Raw genomic sequence first — 23,176 nt, 5'->3', positions numbered from 1 at the left:
CCAGACCTCTTTCTCTCTCATTTGTGAGATACTAAAAAATAGTCAATTTGTAACGCTGAATTGAAATGTTTAGAGTAACAAGTGTACTCGCGCCCGTTAGGTAAATCCATTCACCAAGGATCGATTAAAGCAGAGTCTTTGCATAATTGTACTAGAAAGTGGGCAGCTTTTGGCTTATTTTGAAGCTTATTTTTCTGAAAGGAATCTAAACAAACATCCGGTACTATATTAAAGTCGCCCCAATAATTATTAGGCCCTTAAGAGGAAGTAAAGCCTCATATACTTCTCTTAAAGAAGAGATGTCATCTTCAACGGGGCCATAAAAACTGATGAGATGTAAAAGCATATTGCCACTGCGAGATTCACCATATTCCACTGAGGGTCTCTTACCACCTATACTACCTCTCCTGAAAAGTTACAAGGATAGCTGTCCCTCTTACTGCTGCATTAGCTGATGCATAAAATGTGTGTGTTCTATGTTATAAAATTGGGGGTTTGGGGTGGTCTGGCCTGGGATTTCAGGTTATTCTCTTAAAGTCTGGGCCTTGGACAATTTCAGCTGTGCCAGAATAGCTGTGCCTTTGGTTTGATTATTAATACCATTTACATTGCAGGTGACAGCTCCTTCTACCTAAAGGGCTCTATTAGGGGAATTGAATCCACAGCTTTGTCTCTTTGTGCTTTTCTGCTGGACTGACTCAGTTTGTTCTGCTGAGCTTCCCATTACCATCCAGGCACCTAGACTGCTTAACTTCTGATCGTTTATGTTTACTCTCATTTGACTGACTGCCTGACTTTTCACCCCTGTAGTGCTAGCACCTCTCTCCCCTCCTGTCCCCCCTCCTGTGCCCTTCTACTCCTGGAGCTTCACCCGTCTTAGGCTCCCTGGGGAGCAAATGGACACCCACCCTACTTTGTATCCCTTCCTACCACCACCCCCTTCAGTTTCCCCTCCCACCGAACCCCCTGAATGAGTGCCCTGTCATGGCATTTGGGAAACTGCCACTGTGGTGGCTCAGGCATGCCAGTCTGTTATTTGTGTGACGTGTAGCCTGTTAGTGTTAGGGGCCCCACACTTCTGAAAGTCGTCAATCAAAACTTTAAAATCTTTGTGCCGTTGTGCAGCAATAACTGACATGTCTGAATCCTTTTTGAAGGAATAGTTGTCAGCAGTTTTTATCCCGAATAGTTCTGGAAAGAATGCGTTCTTTGACCCGGAAATCTCCAAAATTCACAAGTAGAGTTTGAGGATATTTATGATTCGGATTAGAGAAAGGCGTTGCAGGGACCCTATGCGTCCAGGTGATGGCGAGGTCCAAATTGCCCTTTGCAGTGTCAGGATCAACATATTTATGAATTAATTCAGTAATTAATCTGGTCACAGAACTTGCCACTTTCTTGGTCTTCCGATATCCCTATGAACTGCAGATTGGCGTGGCGTGATCTGTTCTCAGCATCATCCGGTTCCAATTGTAGTCCAAAAGTTATGCCGTCCTGGCTGCGATTGGAGTCTTCTAGGTCTGATACTCTTTGTTCCACTTAGCTGACTCTCGATGTTAAGAGTTGGATGTTAGCATTAATCATGTTTAGTTGTTCATTGATCTTTTTGTGGGCCTCATCTTCAGAGATTTTCATCACCCTCAATTTGCCTAATACTAGTTGTAGCAGCGGTTCTGTAGACTCCACCTGGGCTACTTGGGACCCTGCTCTTTAGGACGCTATTGCCACTTGTATATTGCATATATTCATCTACATAGCTTCACGTTTCCTGCAAACCTTGTAGTGCTTTGATGCCACTGATATCATCCAAGCTGCCTTTATTTTTTGCCTGCTTATGCATCAGATCAGAGGTCTCCTTCTGGGGTGCCTTAGAGCCAGTATTCAAAAACAAGAGGTAAGTGGGCCAGCTTTTAGATGTTGCATCTGCAGTTGTGGCTGTGGGAGCTGTAGGAGCATTTGGAGAGTTGGTGTGTGCCATTAAGTTATTGCCTGAGGTCAAACTTTGTAAACTGCCTTCTACCAGGTACCCATCTGTAACCTAAACTATTCCATCAGGGTGAGCAGATTGGGCAGGGTCTGCTCTATTTTCAGACGTTAATTCTATTGATTATAATCTGATCAATGCTTGTGCTTGTCTGTCTCTGAGAGAGGCTGGTTGTGCAGTCACTCATGAGAAGCACACTGAAGCGACATTTCTGAGGCCTTCATGGCATTTCATGCAGTTGTTGGGCTAACTGTAGGGTGGTTACGATGTCTCGCGCACCTTAAAACCAGCCCAGGGGACGAGGCCTTGGACGAACCATCTCTTGAGAGCCGCTTCATTTACAACTGAGGGAAGTCTTCTAATTTATATGAAGCATGGTATTCAGTCAGGGAGTACTGCTGGAGTTTTCCCTGGGAGGCCACAAACCACATCCGCTGCTATGCAGGACCACCTCCGCAACTTCCCCAGGATTGCTCCACCTATTGGGGGGGGGGGAGGTTTACAGGGGGGGGCTTTACAGGAGGGGTACCTATTGCACTCCTCTCAGATGACTTTACTCCCTTCCTCCTTGAATGTCACTTAGGGTAGCTATTGCATGGAGGGGCATTGGGGCATCACTCGAATATCCTCAGTAAAATGTGGAAATATTGCTCCTGTATCTGACCAGGTAGCGCATTGTAACCACGCACTTCTTATATGATGATTATCCCCAGCTGCTCGTCCCCCGCACTCTGTGTTGCACTTCACTGCTGCTTAAATGTCTATTCGTTGCTTTGCCAGTCTTTACAGTTTTTACAGAGATGCATTCACAAAAGTTAGGGATATTAAACAGATGTGCATGATCATAGCCCAAAGCTGGGGAGAACTCACTATGCTGCGTGCTGTAACACCGTTCACCCAAAGCTTTTGTGAGGATGAGTTAAGAAAGAGAAAAACAAAACACCCCTTTGCTTCTTCACTGCCGCATCCTGTGCCTCAGAGTCCTGTCACATAAATTGTGTCTAGAGGAGGGCGAGTATCTTGGATGCGCTGAAGCCAACAGTGCACAAGGACCCCAGCAAGCTACACGCCGAACTGGAAGTGTGCTTTCGCTGCACCGGAAGCAGTCTCTGCCACGGAGCATGATGGGTGCTGTACGTGGCCCATTTTTTCCCTGCCTTCTTAGTGAGAGGATTTATGTGACAATCATTGTGGTTACTGGGGGTGTGCAGGATTGAAGTCTGTTTGTTTGTTTTTTGTTGTTTTTTTTTCTAGCATACAACATTTAAGTGGCTGTAAATGAAGTGTGCAGATATTTCAGAATATATCAATTAGGACAGCTTAAATGAAGCACATTGTTTTTGATAATTCTGAAGTGTGGTGGAAACAGATATTTTAAGACGATCAAAACAAATCAATACACTGAGTGATGATATTTCCACACTCCACCATTTGTGCGCTATATACTTTCACCAGTAAAACTATGTCTGTGCAAATGTAATGGTCGTTTCAATTGCAGATGTGTTGTCTGTAATGGCGGTATGCCACCACAGCATGCATACTCCACTTTACCCTACTCCATTGTACTCTGCAACACTCATGCCACTGCACTCTACCGTCCTCTGCGCCACTCCACTCTATGCTACTCTACAACACTGCACTCTACTCTGTCCCACTCCACTCTATGCCACTCTAATCTATTCTGCACTACTTCACTTTATGGCACTCTCCTCCACGCCACTCTACTCTATACCTCTCCACTCTGCTGTACGTTGTCACAGTACTCTACTCTGCACCACTGTTCTACACCACTGTACTCTACGCCAGTGCACTCTGCACCTCTTTGCTCGAAACCAGTGCACTCTAAGGAGCTGCACTTTACGCCAATGTACTCTGCACCACTTCACTCCATGTCATTATACTGTACTCTGCAACACTCTTCTCCACTGCACTCTTAAGCCAGCTGCACTCTATGCCATTATCCTCTACACCACTGCACTCTGCTCTACTTTACACCAATGCACTCTGTGCCACTCCACTCTGTGCCACTCTACTCTGCAACACTGCAGTCTATGCCACTGTACTCTGACACTCTGATCTGCAACACTCCACTCCACTGCACAGTAATCTGCACTACTCTACTCCACTCCATTACTCTGTCAGTGTACTATGTGCCTCTACATCGCTCCACTCTACTCCAGGCCGCTCTAAGCCACTCTAATCAACTCTGCACCACTGCACTCCAACACTCTACTCGATGCCATTGCACTCTACGCCACTCTGCCTAGAGAGACAATATACAGTGTCCCCTGCCATTTGGCTAGGCTCTAATTGTACAAATACCACACACAGCACCACCGCTGTTTTGCTTCTGTAGCTTCTCTTTGATACAAGCAATAGTTCTCGCCTTTGCAAAAGCTATGGCCTTTGCCAATATGTTTTAGCCATGTTCAGAATGGCTAAAGGTTAGTAGGGGAAAATGTTAGAAGGGTTGCTATTCATGGCTCAGCTCCCAAACACTTAATGCACGCCAGACTGTCTGTTTTTTGATAGTTTGCCGAATGTGTTTATATGATTGGGGAGGTAGTTAGTGACCTCTCTGCCACTGCACTATACACCGGTGCAGTCCATGCCACTCTGCTACTGGACTCTGACACTGTACTCTGCAACACTGCACTCTGCCACTGAGTTCTACGCCACTCTACACTGTACCACTGTACTCTGTGCCACCTGTCTACTCTGCACCACTCTACGCCACTCCGCTCTATGCATTCTGCCGCCAAAGGACTCTACACTGTTTCTCTCTAAGCTACTACACTCTATGCCAATCCACTCTACACCACTCTGTTCTACTGTGCACCATGTCACTGACAGTGCACTCTATGCCTCTACTCTGCCCCACTCTACTCTGCCTCACTTTACTATGTACCACTGCAGACTTCGCCACTGCACTCCCTGTACCACTCTACTCTACGCCACTTCACTCCCCTGTGCCACTCTGCACCAATCTGCTACATCTGTGCACTCTACACCACGTTACTCAAAACCAGTGCATGCCACACCAACTACTATGCACCACTGCAGTCTGTCACTGAACTCTACTCTGCTACACTCTACGCCCCTGCATGCTATGTCACTCAGCTGTATGCCATTGCACCCTATGACACTGCACGTATTGACACTCTACTCTGCAAGACTGCCTTCTGTCACAGAACTCTACTCTGCACTACTCAACTACGCCACTCTGCGCCACTACACTCTGCACCACTTAACTCTGTCACTCTACTGCACTCTATACCAATGCACTCTGCGCAGTTACACTGTACATCACTCCACACCACTCTAATCTATTCTGTACCTCTGCACTCTATGCCACTGCATTCTACACTACTCTACACCTGTGTACTCCACCCAGCACTACCCCACTCTGTGCCATTTCACTCTATTCTGAAACAATCTACTCTACGCCACTGCACTCTACACCACTGTGATCTGTGGCACTCTACACCACTACAATCCACTCTGCAACATTCTTCTCTGCCATTCTACGTCACTTAACTCTGACAGTGCAGACTACACCACTTTACTCAAAACCAATGCATTCAACGCCACTGCAGTATACGCCAATCTACTCTGCACCACTGTACTTTACACCACTTCAGTCTAGACCACTCTGACACACAATCTACAATACTACAGTCAGATGCTCTAATCCATTAAACTGTGCCGCTCCACTCTGCGCTGCAACTCTACAGCGCTCTACGCAACTCTCTCAGTGCTACTCCATGACACTTTACTCTACTCTACAGTATTCTACAACATTCTACTCCACACTGCTGTACTCCACTACTCCACTTTGACACTCAGTGGCACTTCACTGTACGCCACTCAACCCTACAACACTACAATCCATACTATGCCATCCCGCTCTTCTACACTACCCCACTCTATGCCCCTCCATTCTGCAACAGTCCACTCTATTCTACTCCATTCTCTCTAAGACCCTCTACGCTGCTCCACTCTGTTCTACACTACTCCATGACAGTCTATGCCACTCCACTCTACTCCAACACAATATTCCAATCTACACAACTCAACTCTACGCCATTGCAATTGACGACATTCACCGAGACTCCACAACACTCAACACCACTCCACTCTACGCCATTCATGACACTGAACTCTACACAACTTTACGCCACTCCATAACACTCCATGCCATGCCACTCTCCTTTACCCCACTAACTTTTAGTCATGCAGATGTACAACATGGCTAAAATGTATTGGCAAAGCCAATAGCTCCTGCATTGATGTGACCTATTGGCTTTGCCAATGTTTGTTTTAGGTGAGAGTACATAGGGCCATTGTGATCTTATAGGATGAAGCCTGAAAGGTTAGGAAAACTGCAGCTGCTCCTTAAAGGAGTAACATACAACCACTACCCCATCTTGCCCTGAAGGTAGCAACTGAGCCAGTTCTTTTATTTTCCGGCTTCCTCTGACACGATCCTGGCGCGCTAAGGACAGCCGTTTTTTCAGGCTGTTACTTCTTGGAAACCTTTCACAGCCTTTAAAAAAAAAAACATTTTCTCTTAACAGAAAATGTTGTTTTTCCTTTGGGCATGCCATCCCTTTTTGTGAAGTGTCCCACTTGAGGGAGACAAAGCCTAATCTGAGGCGTATGCTGTCTGTATTGTGTGTCTTCCTGTCTCATCTGTTGAAAGGAACTGGCAGACATTTTTACCAGGAGAGGCCAGTAAGCAACTTCGCAGATAAAGGTATAAGCAGTAACAAGGCCTCTTACTGTAACCTAGTGCTGCCATTACTGCCAGCTCTTCTCTTCCTGATGAAGTGACAGTAGTCATTCTTGGAAAAGGAGAGGCGCACATGGTGTGCTTCTCTAGACCGCAGATCCCAGCACTGGCTCTTGAACCATTTTGCAAATGGTCCACTGCACCCATGCATGATTTTTGTGTGTTCTGAGGCAGAACAAATACCCTCCAACGTGCTGTAAAGGAATACCGGAGAAGGTGTTAATGCTTAACCAAGCTATGCAGGGAACCAATCCTGTTTGAACAAGGATATGTCCTCCTTCACCCCCCTTTAAGCCCAAATGGGGGCAGAGAGGAGGGCTCTGACTCTAATTCACATTTCCTCCCAGCTCTAAATGAGTGAGACTCTGACACTTGCTTCCTCCAGAGGAATGACTTTATATAATCTCTCTTGGCCGGAGAAGTACTTCCAGCGATTGAAACTAGGCATTGTAGTCCTGAGGAGTCTTAAGAGTGCAGGTAAAACATAGTGTTAATTTTCTACAGCAATGTCCTGTTGGTATAAAAATGTGTAGTCGATCAGTTTGTGGGGATTGGAATACTCACATAAGAGTAGATGGAATGGTGAATAATTCCTAAATTGACGGATTGCTAGATGAAGTCGCATCATATTTGGGTATCAAGATGAACCGTTTTCCTCTTCTCTCCACAGCAACCGGTTCTACCTTCATGCTCAGTTGTAGGAGAACAAGTGTGCTTAGCCTCCTCGTCATGATTATGCACCAAAATGGTTTGAGATCTAAAGTCTGTATCTATTTGCAGAAGGTGTGTGTGTGTGTGTGTGTGAGTCCTGGCCCATCCTTGGTATTGTATAAGTTGTTCTTCCTCTAGACTCTAGGGGCCAGATGTACCAAAGGATTTTACCCATTCTGTGTCTATGGGAAAATGTGTCCGTACATATGGCCCTAAATGTGTTATTTTTCTGTTTTTCAGGGAAAAGCTTTTGGAGTTCTTATTTGCTCTGAAACAACCAGATGGCTCCTTTCTCATGCACATCGGTGGTGAAGTTGATGTCCGGTTAGTTGCAACTATATATTTTCACACATACCAGTGATGTACCAGTTAAAGTTGTCTAACGTTTATGATGATGCGAGTGCATTTTCAGAATCTCAGCTTTTCCCCCCAGCTTCGTGTATTTGTTGGTTAGCTGCTTTTGTAATATACTCAGCCAATGCTGTAGCTATCGTTGCAATTATCTGTGACTGTGCACTTAAGTGTTGTGGGCAGAAAATCCCATTTCATGTTCGTAAACACATGCACATATTGAACCCTAGAATGTACTTGCATGCTTTAACTGCATTTTCTTCCTTTTCTGTATGTGCATACGTGTCTGGATGTACACATAGGCCCTCATTATAACATTGGTGTTAAAAACTGCCCACCGCCTTCGTGATGGGTGCAAACGTACCACCACAGTGGTTACCATCTGTCTGCCATATTATGAGCACTGCATGACTTCCGCCACAATAAGGGCAGAAATCCGGCAGTATTCAGTCCAGCGGACTGTGGTAATCTGACGCTGCTACCACCTGCACCGTCACACCAGTAGAACGCCGCCAGCTGTATTTTAACCAGAAATACGACCTGGTGGTGTTCTGCTGGTGGGGCGCTGCTGGTGGTAGCAGTGCCCCTTCCCGTTCCCTGCCGAACTACCTCCTCGCCGGACAAGGTAAGTCAGACGTCCGACAGAGGAGGGGTTGGGGAGTGCTTGTGTGAATGCGTCTGTGTGTGTGTGTGTGCTGTGGTGTTTGCGTGATTGTATGCATGTGTGAACGCATGTATGAATAGTGAAGTGAGTGCATGTCTGCATGTCAGTGTGTGTGAAAGAATTTCTGTGAGTATGCCTGTATGAATGTGTGTATGCCAGTGATAGTGAATAGGTGTGTGCGTGTGGGTGTCTGTGCGTGTATGGGGGGTGTTTGTGAATCGGAGGGGGTGTGGTGGGTGTGTTTGTGAATCGGAGGGGGTGAGGGTGGGTGGGTGGGTGTGTGTGTGTTTGGATCAGGGGTGGGTGGGTGTATTTGAATATCAGGGGGTTTGCGTGTTGGTGTGCATATTTGGGGGATGACGGGGGGCGTCAGGTGTGTGTTGGGAGGTGGGGGAGCCACCTACTGGTGACAGGGAAGGAATTCCCTTTCACCAGTAGGGCCTACCGCCATGGTTTTTGTGGCATTGCTAACGCCACGAAAACCATGGCAGTAGGCCGGCTCATAATGGTGCCAGTGGTACTATGCCGGCTGCTGGGCTGGAGATTGAAGTCTCCAGCCCGGTGACTGATACTGCAATGGTGGTATGAGTTGAGAAGTGGTGGGTTGGCTGCAGCCAACCCGCCATTCTCATAATGTGGTGGTAGGTACCGCTAGCCTGTTGGTGATATTGCTGCCACAGTACCACTCACCACCGGAGTCATAATGACCCCCCATAGATTTGTGAATTCTGGTTGTAGGGCGTTTGGCAAGATTTGTGGGTGCCCTGCTCAGAAACGTACTGAAATCTATGATGCCTGGCTATCGAATAACAATTTTTGTTGGTCAGATTATTGAAAACTTGTCAGCATCTTCCAATAGTTGGAGGGCTACCTAGTAGAGGTACTCGCCCTACAAGTTGAGCATCTTCACTCTGTCTCACCAGGACTATTGCATTCATTCAGCTTATGCATAAAAATGAATCCCACCACTGTTTTTAAAGAGGATATCGGTATCAGTCTCCCTTACTTTGAATAATGTGGCCTTCTTTGAACCAGCCCTTTTACCCAATGTTTTCATAATATAACAGCAAACAAATACGAAAATCAAGAGGTTGTGAATCGTGAAGAACCAAGAGGGGCCTCTACTGAAATGTTGAATGACAAAATGCACCATTTTGTATTGACATTCTAGGAGCCCTGTGACTGTCTGAAAACAGATCTGATGAATTTAAATGTTTAAAAATGTTTACATGTTTTTGTTGTACTATCTTTATTGTGAGATGGGTATGTTTGTGCTAGCCATTTGATGCTGAGGACAGCCAAGAAGAGCAAGGTGTGATGTTTCACAAATCCAAAAGCTTTATTGCTTGGCCTGGAGTGATAAATGCTTGTTACTTTCTGGCTCACCGTGGATTATATTTTTCTAACCCAATATTTAAAGGCGTTATAAGAATACAGAAATTTGCACAGTGCTATATAAAGACTCCTTTGTGGATTAATGAGTTCCCATAAATTATTCCCTAACCTGCATGAGAATTTACCTAGACTACATCCTTCTGTTTTACATAACATCTGTGAAAGTCTAAGCTTCTGCGGGTTGGTTTGTCACACGTTTTTATCGGTTTTAGCTGAGGGGAACAGAATTGCGGGCAGATTGAATGATCTCTCCCCCACTTTGCTTTAGGCCAGTTAGAACTGATGGGCAAAATGTCCATGACTGACATCTTTGGATTATTTTCTAGGTTCATTTGTATTATTGACCTTCTTCTGTTCCACTCATTAACTTGTCTGGACAAGCTAAAAAAAAAAAATACTGGTCCATGGTCCTGTTATAAGCGCCGATTGTGACATTTACCAGAGTGTAAAGTGAAATAATTCTAATAGTTTCTCATCTCCTGTATCTAAATCACACTTGGCTTCTTACTAAAACTGTTTTGTTTTGGTTTAGCTCACCCACTGTATTGGCTATGTGCCTTTTTAAATTGTCCGTGACTTCATTAAGTAATATTAGGGTTAAAAAAAAGAAGTACGTGAATTTTGATTTGTCTATTTTTTTTTATTACTGTTAGGAGTGCTTATTGTGCTGCATCTGTGGCTTCATTAACGAATATCATTACACCTACGTTATTTGAAGGCACGCCCGAGTGGATTTTGAGGTAAGGTAACTATGGGGTTTGGAGTATATTTGTTATTTGTGCCACGTGGGCATTAAAGGCCACCGTGACGTAACAGTTTCCACTGTGTCTAGATCTAAAACAGTTCTGAGGTCATGAGATGAATAATCTTTAATGTATCAAAACATATGCCAAGTAGGGGAACATTCAGTCATGTCCCACATATAGCTGCTTGACTGCAACCAGGGGTTACTTCATAAGTAATACAATACCAATGACAAATTAAGACACCTGTATCTCTTTAGTATATTTTCTATTCCCACTTTAATAAACCAAAGTTTAGTGGTCATTAGCTATTGGTGATTGAATATGTTGTTCAACCTACAGTATGATGATAGTAAGTACAGCTATAGCCACAAGAGAGTCTGGGGAAGATTATTGATCTAAACCAGCATCAGGTCCTGAAAACAACAATGGATCACACAGTAGGTCACGTGTAACTAAGAAAAACAGTAGGTCATGTATAACTAAGGAAAAGATCCATGACTCTTTGATGGTTATCTGAACTTTCACCTTGGGCAGTCTCTTGATTTTCAAATGTTGATTCTCAAATGCAGATTTTAAAAGTTGGGCTGATACAACTTATCTTCCTTTCTAGTTATTTTCCTGAACCTGTGCCTCAGTCTCTTTAGCCCAGTTCATATTTGGCAACTTGGGTTCGAGTTGAAGCCTAGTACTCTAATTGGTAGCGGGTGAGCAATCGCACACTTTTTTTTGGCGCAAACAAGTGGCAATTCACAACGTGGATGTACTACTCACACGAGATATGACCACTGTTTTTGGCTTGTGAGTTACTGGTTGTTCTTGATTCATGAAATAATTGTATCCTATAACTCTTTCTGTAGTTACTGGTGACAGTGGACCTATGTGCTTTGAGTGCCATGTTGATGGATTTTCTAAGTATGAAAGCATACTCCTTTCTCACTTCATTTCCACGTGTATTGGCAGAGTGACAACTATTGTTAACTGTCCTGATGAATGCCCATAAACCCATGAGAGGTTCTTAGACTGGGCAGAAACGTTTTTTTTTTTTTTGCACCTTAAATATCAACGAATCAGAGAGCAAGCATGACAGTTACATTTGGTATCATCATTAATGTGCATTAATACGATACCTAAATGTTATTACTGTAGCTATGGACATGGTGAGTATTTCGGGTATCATGCCCTCGTTACTTGAAGCCTTATAATGTATAATACAAATCATATTGTAATCAAGAATATCAGAGTAATAAGAACAGTTTCAGCTGGTAAACATTTGGATGTACAGATATCCCCCCCCCCCCCATCCCCCCATTAGAAAGAAGGTTTGGGGGAGGGGGTGAGGGGGTCAGCTCCACCGTGCAGCCCTTTCAGGTCAGTGCCTATATTACAACTTATTAAATCATATCAGAGTGAGGGACGTTCTCATGAGAGGTCAGCTCACGAGGGACATCATCTTCAATTTCTGTTTACTGAACAATGACAAATTAGTGTTGCATAGTGACTATTTTGGCCTCCGCCACTTACAAGTATTTCTGCCAGTTAGGTGGATTAGTTTGGGTTTGGTGCCCCAGGGCAACACATTTTAGAACCTCCTGTTCAGATAGCATGTTATTTTGCAGATCTAGTAACCACTACGCATTGGTGGGGCAGCAGTTTGATTTCCAATGCATAGCTGTTCTGCGCTTCGCCAAGACCAGAGCTAAATCTACAAATGTATTTAGTGGTTTACTGGTTGTTGATCAGGTTGTGACCCTAATAGGAAGTGCAAGGTTGAATCACAGAACCAGAGGAGCATGGTGTGTGGCAACGCCTGTCGTTCTGTTGATAGAGGTGTGAGGCCTCATAGAGGAGGACCGCCATCCCCTCCCAGTAGGGGGTAAGAAGCCTTGGACATACCTAAAACCATATGTGCAAAATCAGCCTCAGTATCCTGGCTTCGGGAACATGAGCTCGAGGACCCTGGGTACAGGTGGGACAGTTTTGGAGGCATGAGGTATGTATGATGGAAATAAATTGTGTATATTTAAAGCATGCGTATATGGAGACAATTTTCGGCAGTGCCAGACACTGTGCCCATTGTTTGTCCGTAAGTATTGTGTCCAAGACTTTGTCCCCGTAAGCACGTAGTGAGGTTCTCACATATTGCTGTGTACAACCATGTGATAGCATGTTGACTAGCTCCATGGGACAACACTACCTGAAGGGGCTTCAAGGAGTCCAGTTCGTCATGTGTTCTGTGCCAGGTTTTGTAAAGGTGTCTTGTCAATGCAGCATAAATTAAGAAGGAGCATGGGGATATGCCATAGTCCGCCTCTAACCTATCAAATATGCAGATTATTTTATCATTGAAGAGGTCTCCATATGTTGTAAGTCCGGATTCCTTCCAACTATGTGCCTCTAATCGGGAGTCAAGTTCAACGCAATCTGGCATCACCCACAGTGCTAATTCTGCAGCGTAAGGCAATGGTATGGTCGAGTAAACCCAATTTGGTTAAGTTGTGGTTTGCTACCCAGCGAGTAGGCCACTGAAGTTGTGCGGCTGCATAACAGTATTCATAGTTTGGTGCAACCAAACCCTATATTTTGGCAAGCGTCGCACGTATTCTATCTTTGCCCCATATTAGGGCAATTAGCAGTGAGCGTAGGTCTTGAAATATTCTTTTGGGCACTAGAATAGGGAGGGCTGAGAAAAAATACAGTAATTTAGGGAGGAGTAGCATCTTAGATGTAGCAACGCATCCAATAGGGGAGAGCGGTAAGGCCATCCAGAAGGGGAAGGAGGCTTGTGCCCTTGCTATTACCCCGCCCATATTACCTTCCATGGGGGAGGGAGAGTTGGGAGGGGGTGAGATATGTATACGAATTCTGTTGCTAGAGATGTGAGCGGGAAAGACTGAGATTTCTCCTAATCAAACCACAGAGGCGTCTCCAAAGCGCTCCAGCAGTGCCATTAGGTGCAAGATCACTGCATTATCATCTTGAAGGTATACAAGGGCATTGTCTGCGTAAATTGATAATATGTGCCAGTGATTCCCTGCACAGGGTCCCCAATGAGGAGTCTCGTTCTGAAAGTGCACACGCCAGGGGCTCCATGGCCAGTGCAAAGATGATCGGGGACATCGGACTGCCCTGACGTGTGCCATATTCAATAATAAATGGATCTGATATAATTTAACCACTTTTCACTCGGGCTAGTGGTGAATTATATAATAATGCTATCCATTTCAAGAATCTTGGTCTGATTCCTAATATGCGAAGAACTGCCTTGAGATATTGCTACCATAGGGTGTCAAATTCCTTCTCAATGTCAAGGAAAGCAACCCAGGGTTGGGTATCCATGGCTTGTGCCCAATCCATCAGCGAGATCACATGACGAAGGTTTAAAAACCTATTCCTGGCAGGTATGAACAAGTTTTGGTTGGGATGAATTACGTGTTGTACTATGGGAATCAGACAGTTGGCTAATACTTTACCAAGGATTTTTTAATCTGTAGTTAACAGTGAAAGTGGGCAGTAGGACCTTAATAACAGTGGGTACCTGTCTGGTTTAGGGAGCACCTCCACTGCCTCCTGTAGGGCGGGTGGCAGCTGGCCCACTGTGTAAGCTTCTATGTAGAGCTTAAGGAGATGGGGGTGGGGAGGGACCAGCTGAGATTGGAAGGTGAAATAAAACTCTACCGGCTAGCTGTCTGCGCCAGGTTTCTTACCACGCGCCATCTGTGTGATTGCTTCAGTGATTTTGTGTTCTGTGAGGGGAGCTTCCAAGACTGCCCTTAGGAGGCTTGTATCTGTGGGAGATTTAACTTCCCCAGGAAGGAGGTTATTGCTGTATGATCCATTTGCGGTGGGGCTGCAATCAGATTGGAATAACAGATTTTGAAGGCAGCGTTTATATCTTCCTGTGTATTGAGCAGTAATCCTGCTATCTCTCGAATTGTTGTGGTCTGGGATCAGTCTACCAGCTTTATCTCCCTCTTTGTGTTGTCTGGCCAGGCATTCCGTATAGTCAAAGGAGCTCAGTTTCTCCAAGGTTGCCGTGTATTTGTGTTCGGACTGGTCTAATGAGGTGGCAACAGTCTGGTCAACGGTTATACATTTTTCCTAGTTCCTAATGTCTGTTTTTAGTTTTTGAAGTTCTTTACAAAGAGTTAATTTGACCCCATATACCGTTTTAGTCACTTGCCCGCGGAGAATTGCTGTGATTGTGTCCCATTAGGTACCAGTTTTTGAAGCTGTGTTAGCATTTTCCTGAAAGTACTGTGTTAGTGTCTGTTCGGTCATTGCAAAATGCTGAATCATATAACGCATTTGCAGGGAGGGGCCAGGTGGCGATACAGGGGTGAGACCGCCCCCAACACAGCTGCATTTGCAGAGGGCAGTGATCTGATATAGTTCTCCCAAGATATTCTGACCTCGTAACCTTCATAAGCGCATCAGTAGTGCAATAGAAGAGATCTGTTCTAGTATGCAGATCATGAAGGCTTGAATAGTACGAGTATTCCCCGACATCGGGGTGTAGTCTGCGCCTTGCATCTGTAACTTGGTTGTTAGTGATCTATCTCTGTAAATGATGTGTGAACAATGGATTAAGCCCCCGGAATTGGCGGATGGGACCGGTCAAGATCTGAGTCTGGAATGCAATTAAAATCACCACCCCAATAGCAAGGGACCAAGGCATTTTGTAGGAGCACTGCGGTTAAGGATTGCAGGATAGGTGCTTGGTTACTATTTGGGGCACAGAGTGAAAACAATGCCAAAGGGGTCCATCCAGAAATCCCTCCAGTATTGCTTATCTCCCTTATGATTCTATTTTGGTGTGTAGTACCACCACCATATTAATACTTCTCTAGAGTAGCTGGAATATGTGGTCCCAACTAGTGTACCCCTCCAACGTTTACTCATAGCTTGTAATGCTGGGGCCATGAGTGGTGTTTCTCGTATTAACGCTATCTGGATGTTGCGCCTACGTAGGTATTCATAAACTTGGTATCTTTTTTTGTAACTGGCTAACTCACGCACATTCCATGATACTACTAGGATTGGCGACCCTTGTGACCTATTAGTAGTAGTCATTGATCTTATAGTACTTTGCTTGGTTATGCGTCTGCACCCCGTGCATGTCCTTTGCCTTGCCCCCACCCATTCCTATTCTGTCACATCTGTTACTGTCACTTTACAATAAACAGCAAACCATTCAAACCTGCAAAGAATTCACCAACTCCCATTCCCAGGACGGTCCTCCAACTGGCGCCCAGCCATTCGCACTGTGGTGCAAGAAAAACAACTTGGTTAAAGCCACCAGTCTAGTGTAGAGTCTCTGCAATGTTCTGAAAGGGGGTGGGAGTGTAATGTATGTGTTTAGTGGTCCGAAAGGTTATCTAGACGAATCCGCCACCCCTAGCCATCTTATGAGCTTCTTGTCTTGTGAATCGCACCCCCTGTAGACATACAAGAGATAATGAAGAGGGTCAACCACAGGTAATATTCAGCTACTTATACCACGTTTGTAACTGTTTGAAGGGTAACTACTCGGCCTCCTCCCAATAATGTATCGATCTAATAATTCAGGTGCCTTCAGAAGCCCCTCAACAATGCTGTCCGATTCTGTGTGTGGAAGTGTCGCTACCCCCTGCTCTACCTTAGCGAGAACTTGCGCATTGTCTTTCGCCGCCTGTTCCACAGATGGGCCAATGACACGTCTGTTGGGACGAGGTCTGCATTGCACAGACCATTCAACAGATGCTTCTTTCCCCCTCTAGGGGTGGATGAGATGCCTTTGCGCTCCAGCCAGTTCTAAGTGTCTTCAGGTCTGGCACAAATAGTGGTAGCATCGTAATAGATGATCCTGAGAGTGGTGGGAAATTGTAATTTATTCTGACTTTCATAGTGAAGTCAGAATAAATGTTCACCTGAGAATTATAAATCATCCATGGGCACCTGGTTTGCAAAACGTGCAGTCTATGGTCTTTGTCTCTTTAGTTAAAAAGGCAGGCTAACCCTGGGTGGGGAGGAGCACCTGAAAGAGGGGGCCTGCCTGGGACTCTGTGAGCTTGTTCAACTGAGAAAAACATTGACTGTTTGCCCTTGAGGATGGTGTTGGTGAACCAGTCTTCCAGGTAAAGTTCCATGCTTGGACCTTCAACATTGTCAGGGAGGCCTACTATTTATACATTATTGCGCCTTGACCTACCCTCTCTGTCTTTTACCGTTTCTGAAGGGAACTGACTTAATCTTGTAGGGCTTGTAGTTGTTTTCCAGCATCCAAAACAGAGGGGTGCAGGGATGCCAGCAACGATCCTGTGTTGTCTACTCGTTCTTTTAATTTCTTGTGGTCCTCGCGTATGTCTATGTGTAGTGCATCGATCTTGGAACCCATTGTGGACTTCATATCAAGAACTGCAGATAATAGTTGATCAAACCTGCGGGTGTGCTTCACTAACTTATTTGTCAGGTATTCATTAGAGGCATCCACTTCGCCTTCTTTCATCTGTTCCCCCCGCATTCCACAAGTCTGAACCAAGATCTATCTTTCTTTGTGCGCCCCATGTCAAGTGTGGCACTTGCTGCAGGCCTTAAGCAGAAGGTAAACTGTTGAATGTCTAGGCCCAAATATGGTTTCAGTCCGCTATGCTGATCCAGGGGTTAGATGTCAACCCCTGTGCAGACTACCACTTCAATGCTTCCTGCACAGCAGCGTGAGAACGATCTTGCCACCTCCGGGAGAGAGCTCATCCGGTTAATATCCGCAAGGACAGGTCCCCTGAGACGTGGGATGTGGGAGAACAGCAGTTTGCAGACACAGGTGGGTCATGGGGAGCCCAATAAGTGTCGTTCCCTGCCTGTGCGGTGTCTGCTGGTGCCCAGGTCCCTTCAGTATATTCACTCTGGAAAGCACTAGCGATACCCGCACATATGGTGATCTTAAGTGAAGGAGTCTTTGTTCAACACTTTATATGTCCTTTACGCCAGATAAGATTTTCCCTGAAACAAACGACAATGAATTTATGCTGTAGTATGTATACTCCTTGTCAGAATGTACAGTCAGTTATCCATATGCCCCAGCCGTGTCCGTGGCTGTGGACAACTCATAGTTTCAGTTCAGGTTGCCCAAGTATCAATAGAGTGGATGCCGTGGGTTTTGCCTCCCAGGAGGGGCCCAGGTGATGTCGTACCTGCTTCGCGTAGGAGACGGGGCTGTGTTGGCACCTCACTTTATGGGAACAGGCTGTAAATTGTGGTTGATAGTCAGTGCCTGCCAAAGAGGTAGATGGCAGCAAGATTATGTGCCATCTCCTAGACGCATGGATTCATACGCCGGTACAGCCAAGAGGGGTGAATTAAGGCCTGCCCCGCACCTGAAACTTGTCTGATTAGTCTGGGGCATGCATTCCTGGGCTCCCCGGAGGAGTGGGGGTGCACAGGATTATTACCATGAGGCTGAGCGCCACGAAGCTTCGGGTTACGTGCCTTACTTGTTGCCATCTTGACCACGTTACCCCTGGGCAAAAACATGTTGACCTGGATATTGGGTTATAGGTTTTTTATTCCCCTGAGTTTTAACCTGCCTATTAGGGACACTCAATAAAATTATTGGTCCACATAATGTAGTTTTATTTAACTTGTTTTCTTTTTTTTCTTTTGACACAATCACTTTGCACTCTGCGCATGTACCCCAGCCACACCTAGCTCTCAAAGGGACATCACTTGCCCCATAAAAACACTCTAAAGAGCTCCTTCCGTTGCCTTCTCTTTAATGTCTAGGCAAGGAAGCTGTAGCCTACACAACTGAATCTGATTTCATGGCGTAAGGAGGAGCCCGATGATGAAGCATGGCCACCTCAGGGTGGGTGAGGGCTTTTGTCCTAAAAAATAAAAATAAAAAAGAAGGATTTCCTAGGAGACAAGTTATGGATCTTTTTCTTAGTTATACGTTACCTACCGGTTTTAATAGTTACACGTGACCTACTGTATCTCTTTGTGAGTTTCATGATAGTAAGAGTAAGACATGAACTTGTTTTGGACGACATTCTTTCCTACTAAAATTGCACAGCCTTGTGGGGAAAAATTAATTGGAAACTACATTTTCTGGGGGTGGGGGGGAATAGCAGGGGACTGCATTACTCCTGAGAAATTAGGAATTAATGAGCAACAACGCTTGATATGTTAAGATAACTTTATTTCTTTTTCTGACTTTTCTGTGATGTTTTCATTATATCAGTGTAGCCAGTTTGTAGTCCAAAGTGCAGATACTAATTCTGTGTTATAACCTGTTCTTTAAACAAGGTGCCAAAACTGGGAAGGTGGAATAGGAGGTGTCCCCGGAATGGAAGCACACGGTGGTTACACATTCTGCGGATTTGCAGCACTCGTCATCCTAAAGAAAGAACGACTATTGGATCTTAAATGTTTGCTGGTATGTGTATTTGGATTATATGGGTTTTTTTTTTAAACATAACTATTGTTACGGCTGCAATACCAGAACGTTTATGGAGCGTGCTCATTGGTATTTGTGCTCAAGCCTACAAACCGGTATTGCTCTCAGGACTGCAACACTATTCTCTTTTAAACCTTTGTCTATAGCTTTCTTCTCTATGCAACCCTGAACTCCACTGCCGGGAGCCAGTATCTCCTTGCCTGCTCAAATTTTACCCTTTTTTAGTCTCTAATTACAGTAAAGGGATTTAATTTATTTTGTATATAGTGCTTGTGTCTCCACTTTTGTAGTGTTGTAACTCTGTAAAACAAATGCACTACTATTCTTCAGCTCCCTGGTATAAAATGTTCCTTTCTTACTCAATTCTGTCATTGATAGAACAAGTGTTTGAAATCAGGTGGGATCACTGTTTGTTCTACATATTGTTTGAACTTTTTAAATATAATTTCTTTGTTCTTGCAGTGACTAAAGAAATGGTATCCGTTTAACAGCAGTGCAACTGAACTGTGATGTATATATATATTTTGTACATGTACCTACATGCTTGGTAGCCATTAATTAAATCCATACATAATGAAAGGGCGTTTACCAGCGAAGTGGTGTATATTCGGTGAATGAAGTTGATTATAAATATTCATACAACTATAATTTGAAAATAAATGATGATTGTGGTACGTGCTATTTGTATTGCAGTTAGTAAAAGGATGGGGGGGGGGGGGGACTGTCCACTTTTACATCGTAGGATCTTCTAGGATAGTCATAAACATCAGAATAATCCCCACTGCATGAGAACACTCAGAACACTGTCTGTCCTCCACAAATAAATAGAAAACGTTAGAGTCCAGCGTATCCAGTTGTTGCAGAGAACCTTCCAAAAGCATATTGAAGGCAAGAGTTTCTGAAGTGAGAACATAATTTCGAAAACCCCATCATAAAACTATATTGCAGCCTCTACCCCCCAATTCCTGCCCACATGTCTAACTAAATCTCAATACAAACACGTGGACAACCTGTACTATCCTTGGAGGGTTCAATCCTCTTGCAGGTGCCATCGCAAGGAGTGCCAGAGAAACCACGTTCTGTGAGGAGACTAAAAAAAAAAAGTCTCAAATACAGCCTGCCCACACCTCATGGTGTCTTCCTTCTAAATGCCATAAGTTACTTCTTGATAGCCCGCCTCTCCATTCGCTGCTCTAGTTGAGTATCTTTATACTTGGAAGAGTGGAAAAATAACACAAACTATGTGGTGCAGACTATTGTAAAACATGGCTACACTCTAATCAAGATATTTTCTGGTACAGAAACAAGGCCAAGTAAATAAGACCAGAAGACTGAATTCAGACCAGTATTGGATCTACGCATGGTCAAAAAGTAAATCAAAAGGGAAACATTCATATGCTAGCCGTTTATCATATTTTTTTCTCAAATCATGCACAGGGAATGATTGTGCGCTGAGTTTTGCAAGATGCCTACTTCCACAGTACTATAATAAAGAAGCACTGGATGCACCTGAGGTTTGAAGTAGGAACATCATACTACCAATAGGCAGTGCTTCCTTTTTTTCTGAAATCTGCACCTCAAACCTGTTCAGAACGCATAGCCTTAGTAGCAGCCCACATTCACAATCAGTGAACATTGGCTTACCCGTCTAATGCTGGGCATACTAGATAATTCTTTAGTCAGAAAGTTCTTCACTTGATGATGGAGCGATCTCCTGCAGACCCTTCTTTGCCAGCCAGTCAACTGGACCAGAAACCTGGAAGGTGCCACCTATGAAAACCGCTAAAAGGCGGAAAAAGGCAGTGGCAGAAAAAAAATCCTCCAAGGAGTTGCCAACAACACCAGTACACCCGTAGAACGGCAAGCAGGCAGATTGGGAACAAGGTAATGGTGACCAACTAACAAACAAACAAAAAAAGGGTAGGCGTGGAAACCAGCAAGGCAGAAAATATCCGGAAGCATTGCATTGCACCGGGTAGTGCTTTTGCAGGGTTTGAATACTAGTCCCTGACCTGAGGGGAAAACTGAAACTACAGTAATGCCGCCATTTCCCTGTGCCCAAGCCTTTGGAAATGGTGGCCATGATGGATTGGGTTAAAGACTAGAAAGTCCCACCTGTTTGTGATGCCACAACGTTGGGCAACTCTCCCAACTTCTCCCTCCCCCCCCCCCCCCCCCATCCCCCCTCCACCTCTCTGCCCTAGAACATAGAGAGGCTCCAGCTGCCTCCACAGATCAACCATTAAAGTTCCCTGCCACGAGAACCATTCCCTTAGGCAGAGGGAGTAAATGTAGGGGTCTGTACTCAATGCAAGATTGGTGTTCAAGCCGTTGCTGCTTCCCTCATGTATATGTCACGGCGAGTGAGTCCTGCTGGTACGCTTAACAACCCTTATCTAAGCAATTGGTTAATAAAGACTCTCAGATTTGAACTAAACTTTTGAGCTACAAAGATGTGACTCAGTCTAGGTCTACAGATCATCATCCAGAAGTCTGTGACTTTTTTTATTTAAATTCTTATCTTGGAGCAGTGCTACACGCAATGCAAACCAAAGTGTTTGTTTTTTGGTAGAGTGCCATCATTCTAGGGGAAATGTAATCTCCTATTGACTGTAGGCCAAGACCATGTAAAGGAGCTTTACCATGCACGGGGATATGCTACCTGTATGAAGAGTCCCCGTGCCACCTTAGGCCTGTAATTCGAATACATAATAATGAAGCCAATGCAGGGCAGGTGCACCAATAACCCTGCACAACCATCACAAAGTGTTGTGATGCATGCATAGGGCAACTCGGTAATGAGCAGCAACAAATGAGGCCTGCATTGTGCAACATGTATGGAAGAGGATCCCAAAACCAGTAATAGAGGCAAATGTATAATCCACTGAGTAATTTCTCTACTACAGTCCATGTCTTCTGCATTTCCCTTGTCCCGAATGCAAGACCTCTCCAGAAGTGTTTAAAGCAATGGTTCCCGATAGCGAAGAGTTGGGATGTCAAACTCTGCATGTCAATAATAGTGAAACAGTCTGTTTCGTAGTAGTGCAATATAGAGAACCTTATCCAAGCAGTCCCTTTTCAGCAGTAACGTCTGATAGATTAATTTCTTTGAGCATGGGGAACACATGTAGGAGCTGTAGGAAGCTGGCTATTCTATGCAGATAGTCCAGGCAACCCCTAGTGGTTTACAGGGGTTACAAAAATATTCCGAAATGCTCTCTTTTGTGGTAGTGTGGGCAAGCAGTTTTAGGATTATGAGAGGGTAGTGCTAAGCATTTGTTGAACACGCAGAGTCAAACATTTGAGACACACACCCGAGAAGAAACTCAAGACCAATGTTTAGAAAAAATATAGGTACTTTTATAGAATGTTCCACACCAGAAAAATTTCAAATAATTTAAGTTCTGTTGCAGTGTATCGATTTTTGCAAGTAACAAGTTCACTCAAATGTGCTTTTACGCGGTAAAGGACTTTTTTAGGAAAAAGTTCTCTTACTGCTAAGGAGTCCTTGCAGTCAGTTCTCGGGGGTCCACTTTGAGGTTGTAGGGTCCTGAGGGAGGGGGGGGGGGGGCAAAGTCACTAGAAAAACTAGCAGTACAGTTTTACTTCCCCTTAAGGGTGCAGAGGTGCTGGATGGGTTTGGTGCCTTGCTCACAGCACGGTTGGCACAGAGGGGGCCACCTGGAAAAAGGCTGCAAAGGGGGAGTTGGGGACCAGCACTGGAGCTTCCAATGGGTGCTCGGTCGGTGGGGGACCTGGGAGCATGGGAACACCGTCAGTTGTCTTAGACCCGGGCCATGGAGTTTGGGTGCTGTGGGCTTTGGTTGTCTGGTGTTCCTGCATCAAGGTGCCTACGGTTCTTGGGTGGTCCTGCAAGAAGGGGACAAAACAGGACAGATAGATCACTATCTGTGATGTCCTCTGCGTTGCTGATGTCCATCAACGGTCTTTGGTTTTGGCGTTGGAGTCCAGTTTGCACTCCAAACAAGTGTTGGTTGCTGCAAGAGGTCAGGTACCCCAAGTATCTCTGCACAGTGGCTCCTGTGGATCCTGTTGTCTTCTCACTTGGTCCTTAACATTGGCTATTACCGCACTTTTAAGA

The 23,176-nt window shown here is 44.8% G+C and overlaps 1 protein-coding gene across 1 annotated transcript in view; it reads left to right on the top strand.

The window, feature by feature from the left end:
- The window catches only part of FNTB (farnesyltransferase, CAAX box, subunit beta), a 113,731-nt gene that overhangs the window by 63,353 nt on the left and 27,202 nt on the right, over positions 1-23,176 (top strand). Inside the window, exons 7-9 of the mRNA XM_069208902.1 lie at positions 7,728-7,811; positions 10,551-10,637; positions 18,924-19,053. Coding sequence (XP_069065003.1) covers positions 7,728-7,811; positions 10,551-10,637; positions 18,924-19,053 — 301 coding nt within the window. The remainder of the gene's footprint in view (positions 1-7,727; positions 7,812-10,550; positions 10,638-18,923; positions 19,054-23,176) is intronic.

This window comes from Pleurodeles waltl, chromosome 9, assembly GCF_031143425.1.
Source record: "Pleurodeles waltl isolate 20211129_DDA chromosome 9, aPleWal1.hap1.20221129, whole genome shotgun sequence".
Taxonomy (NCBI): domain Eukaryota; kingdom Metazoa; phylum Chordata; class Amphibia; order Caudata; family Salamandridae; genus Pleurodeles; species Pleurodeles waltl.
This window is presented reverse-complemented; position numbering and strand designations above follow the sequence as displayed.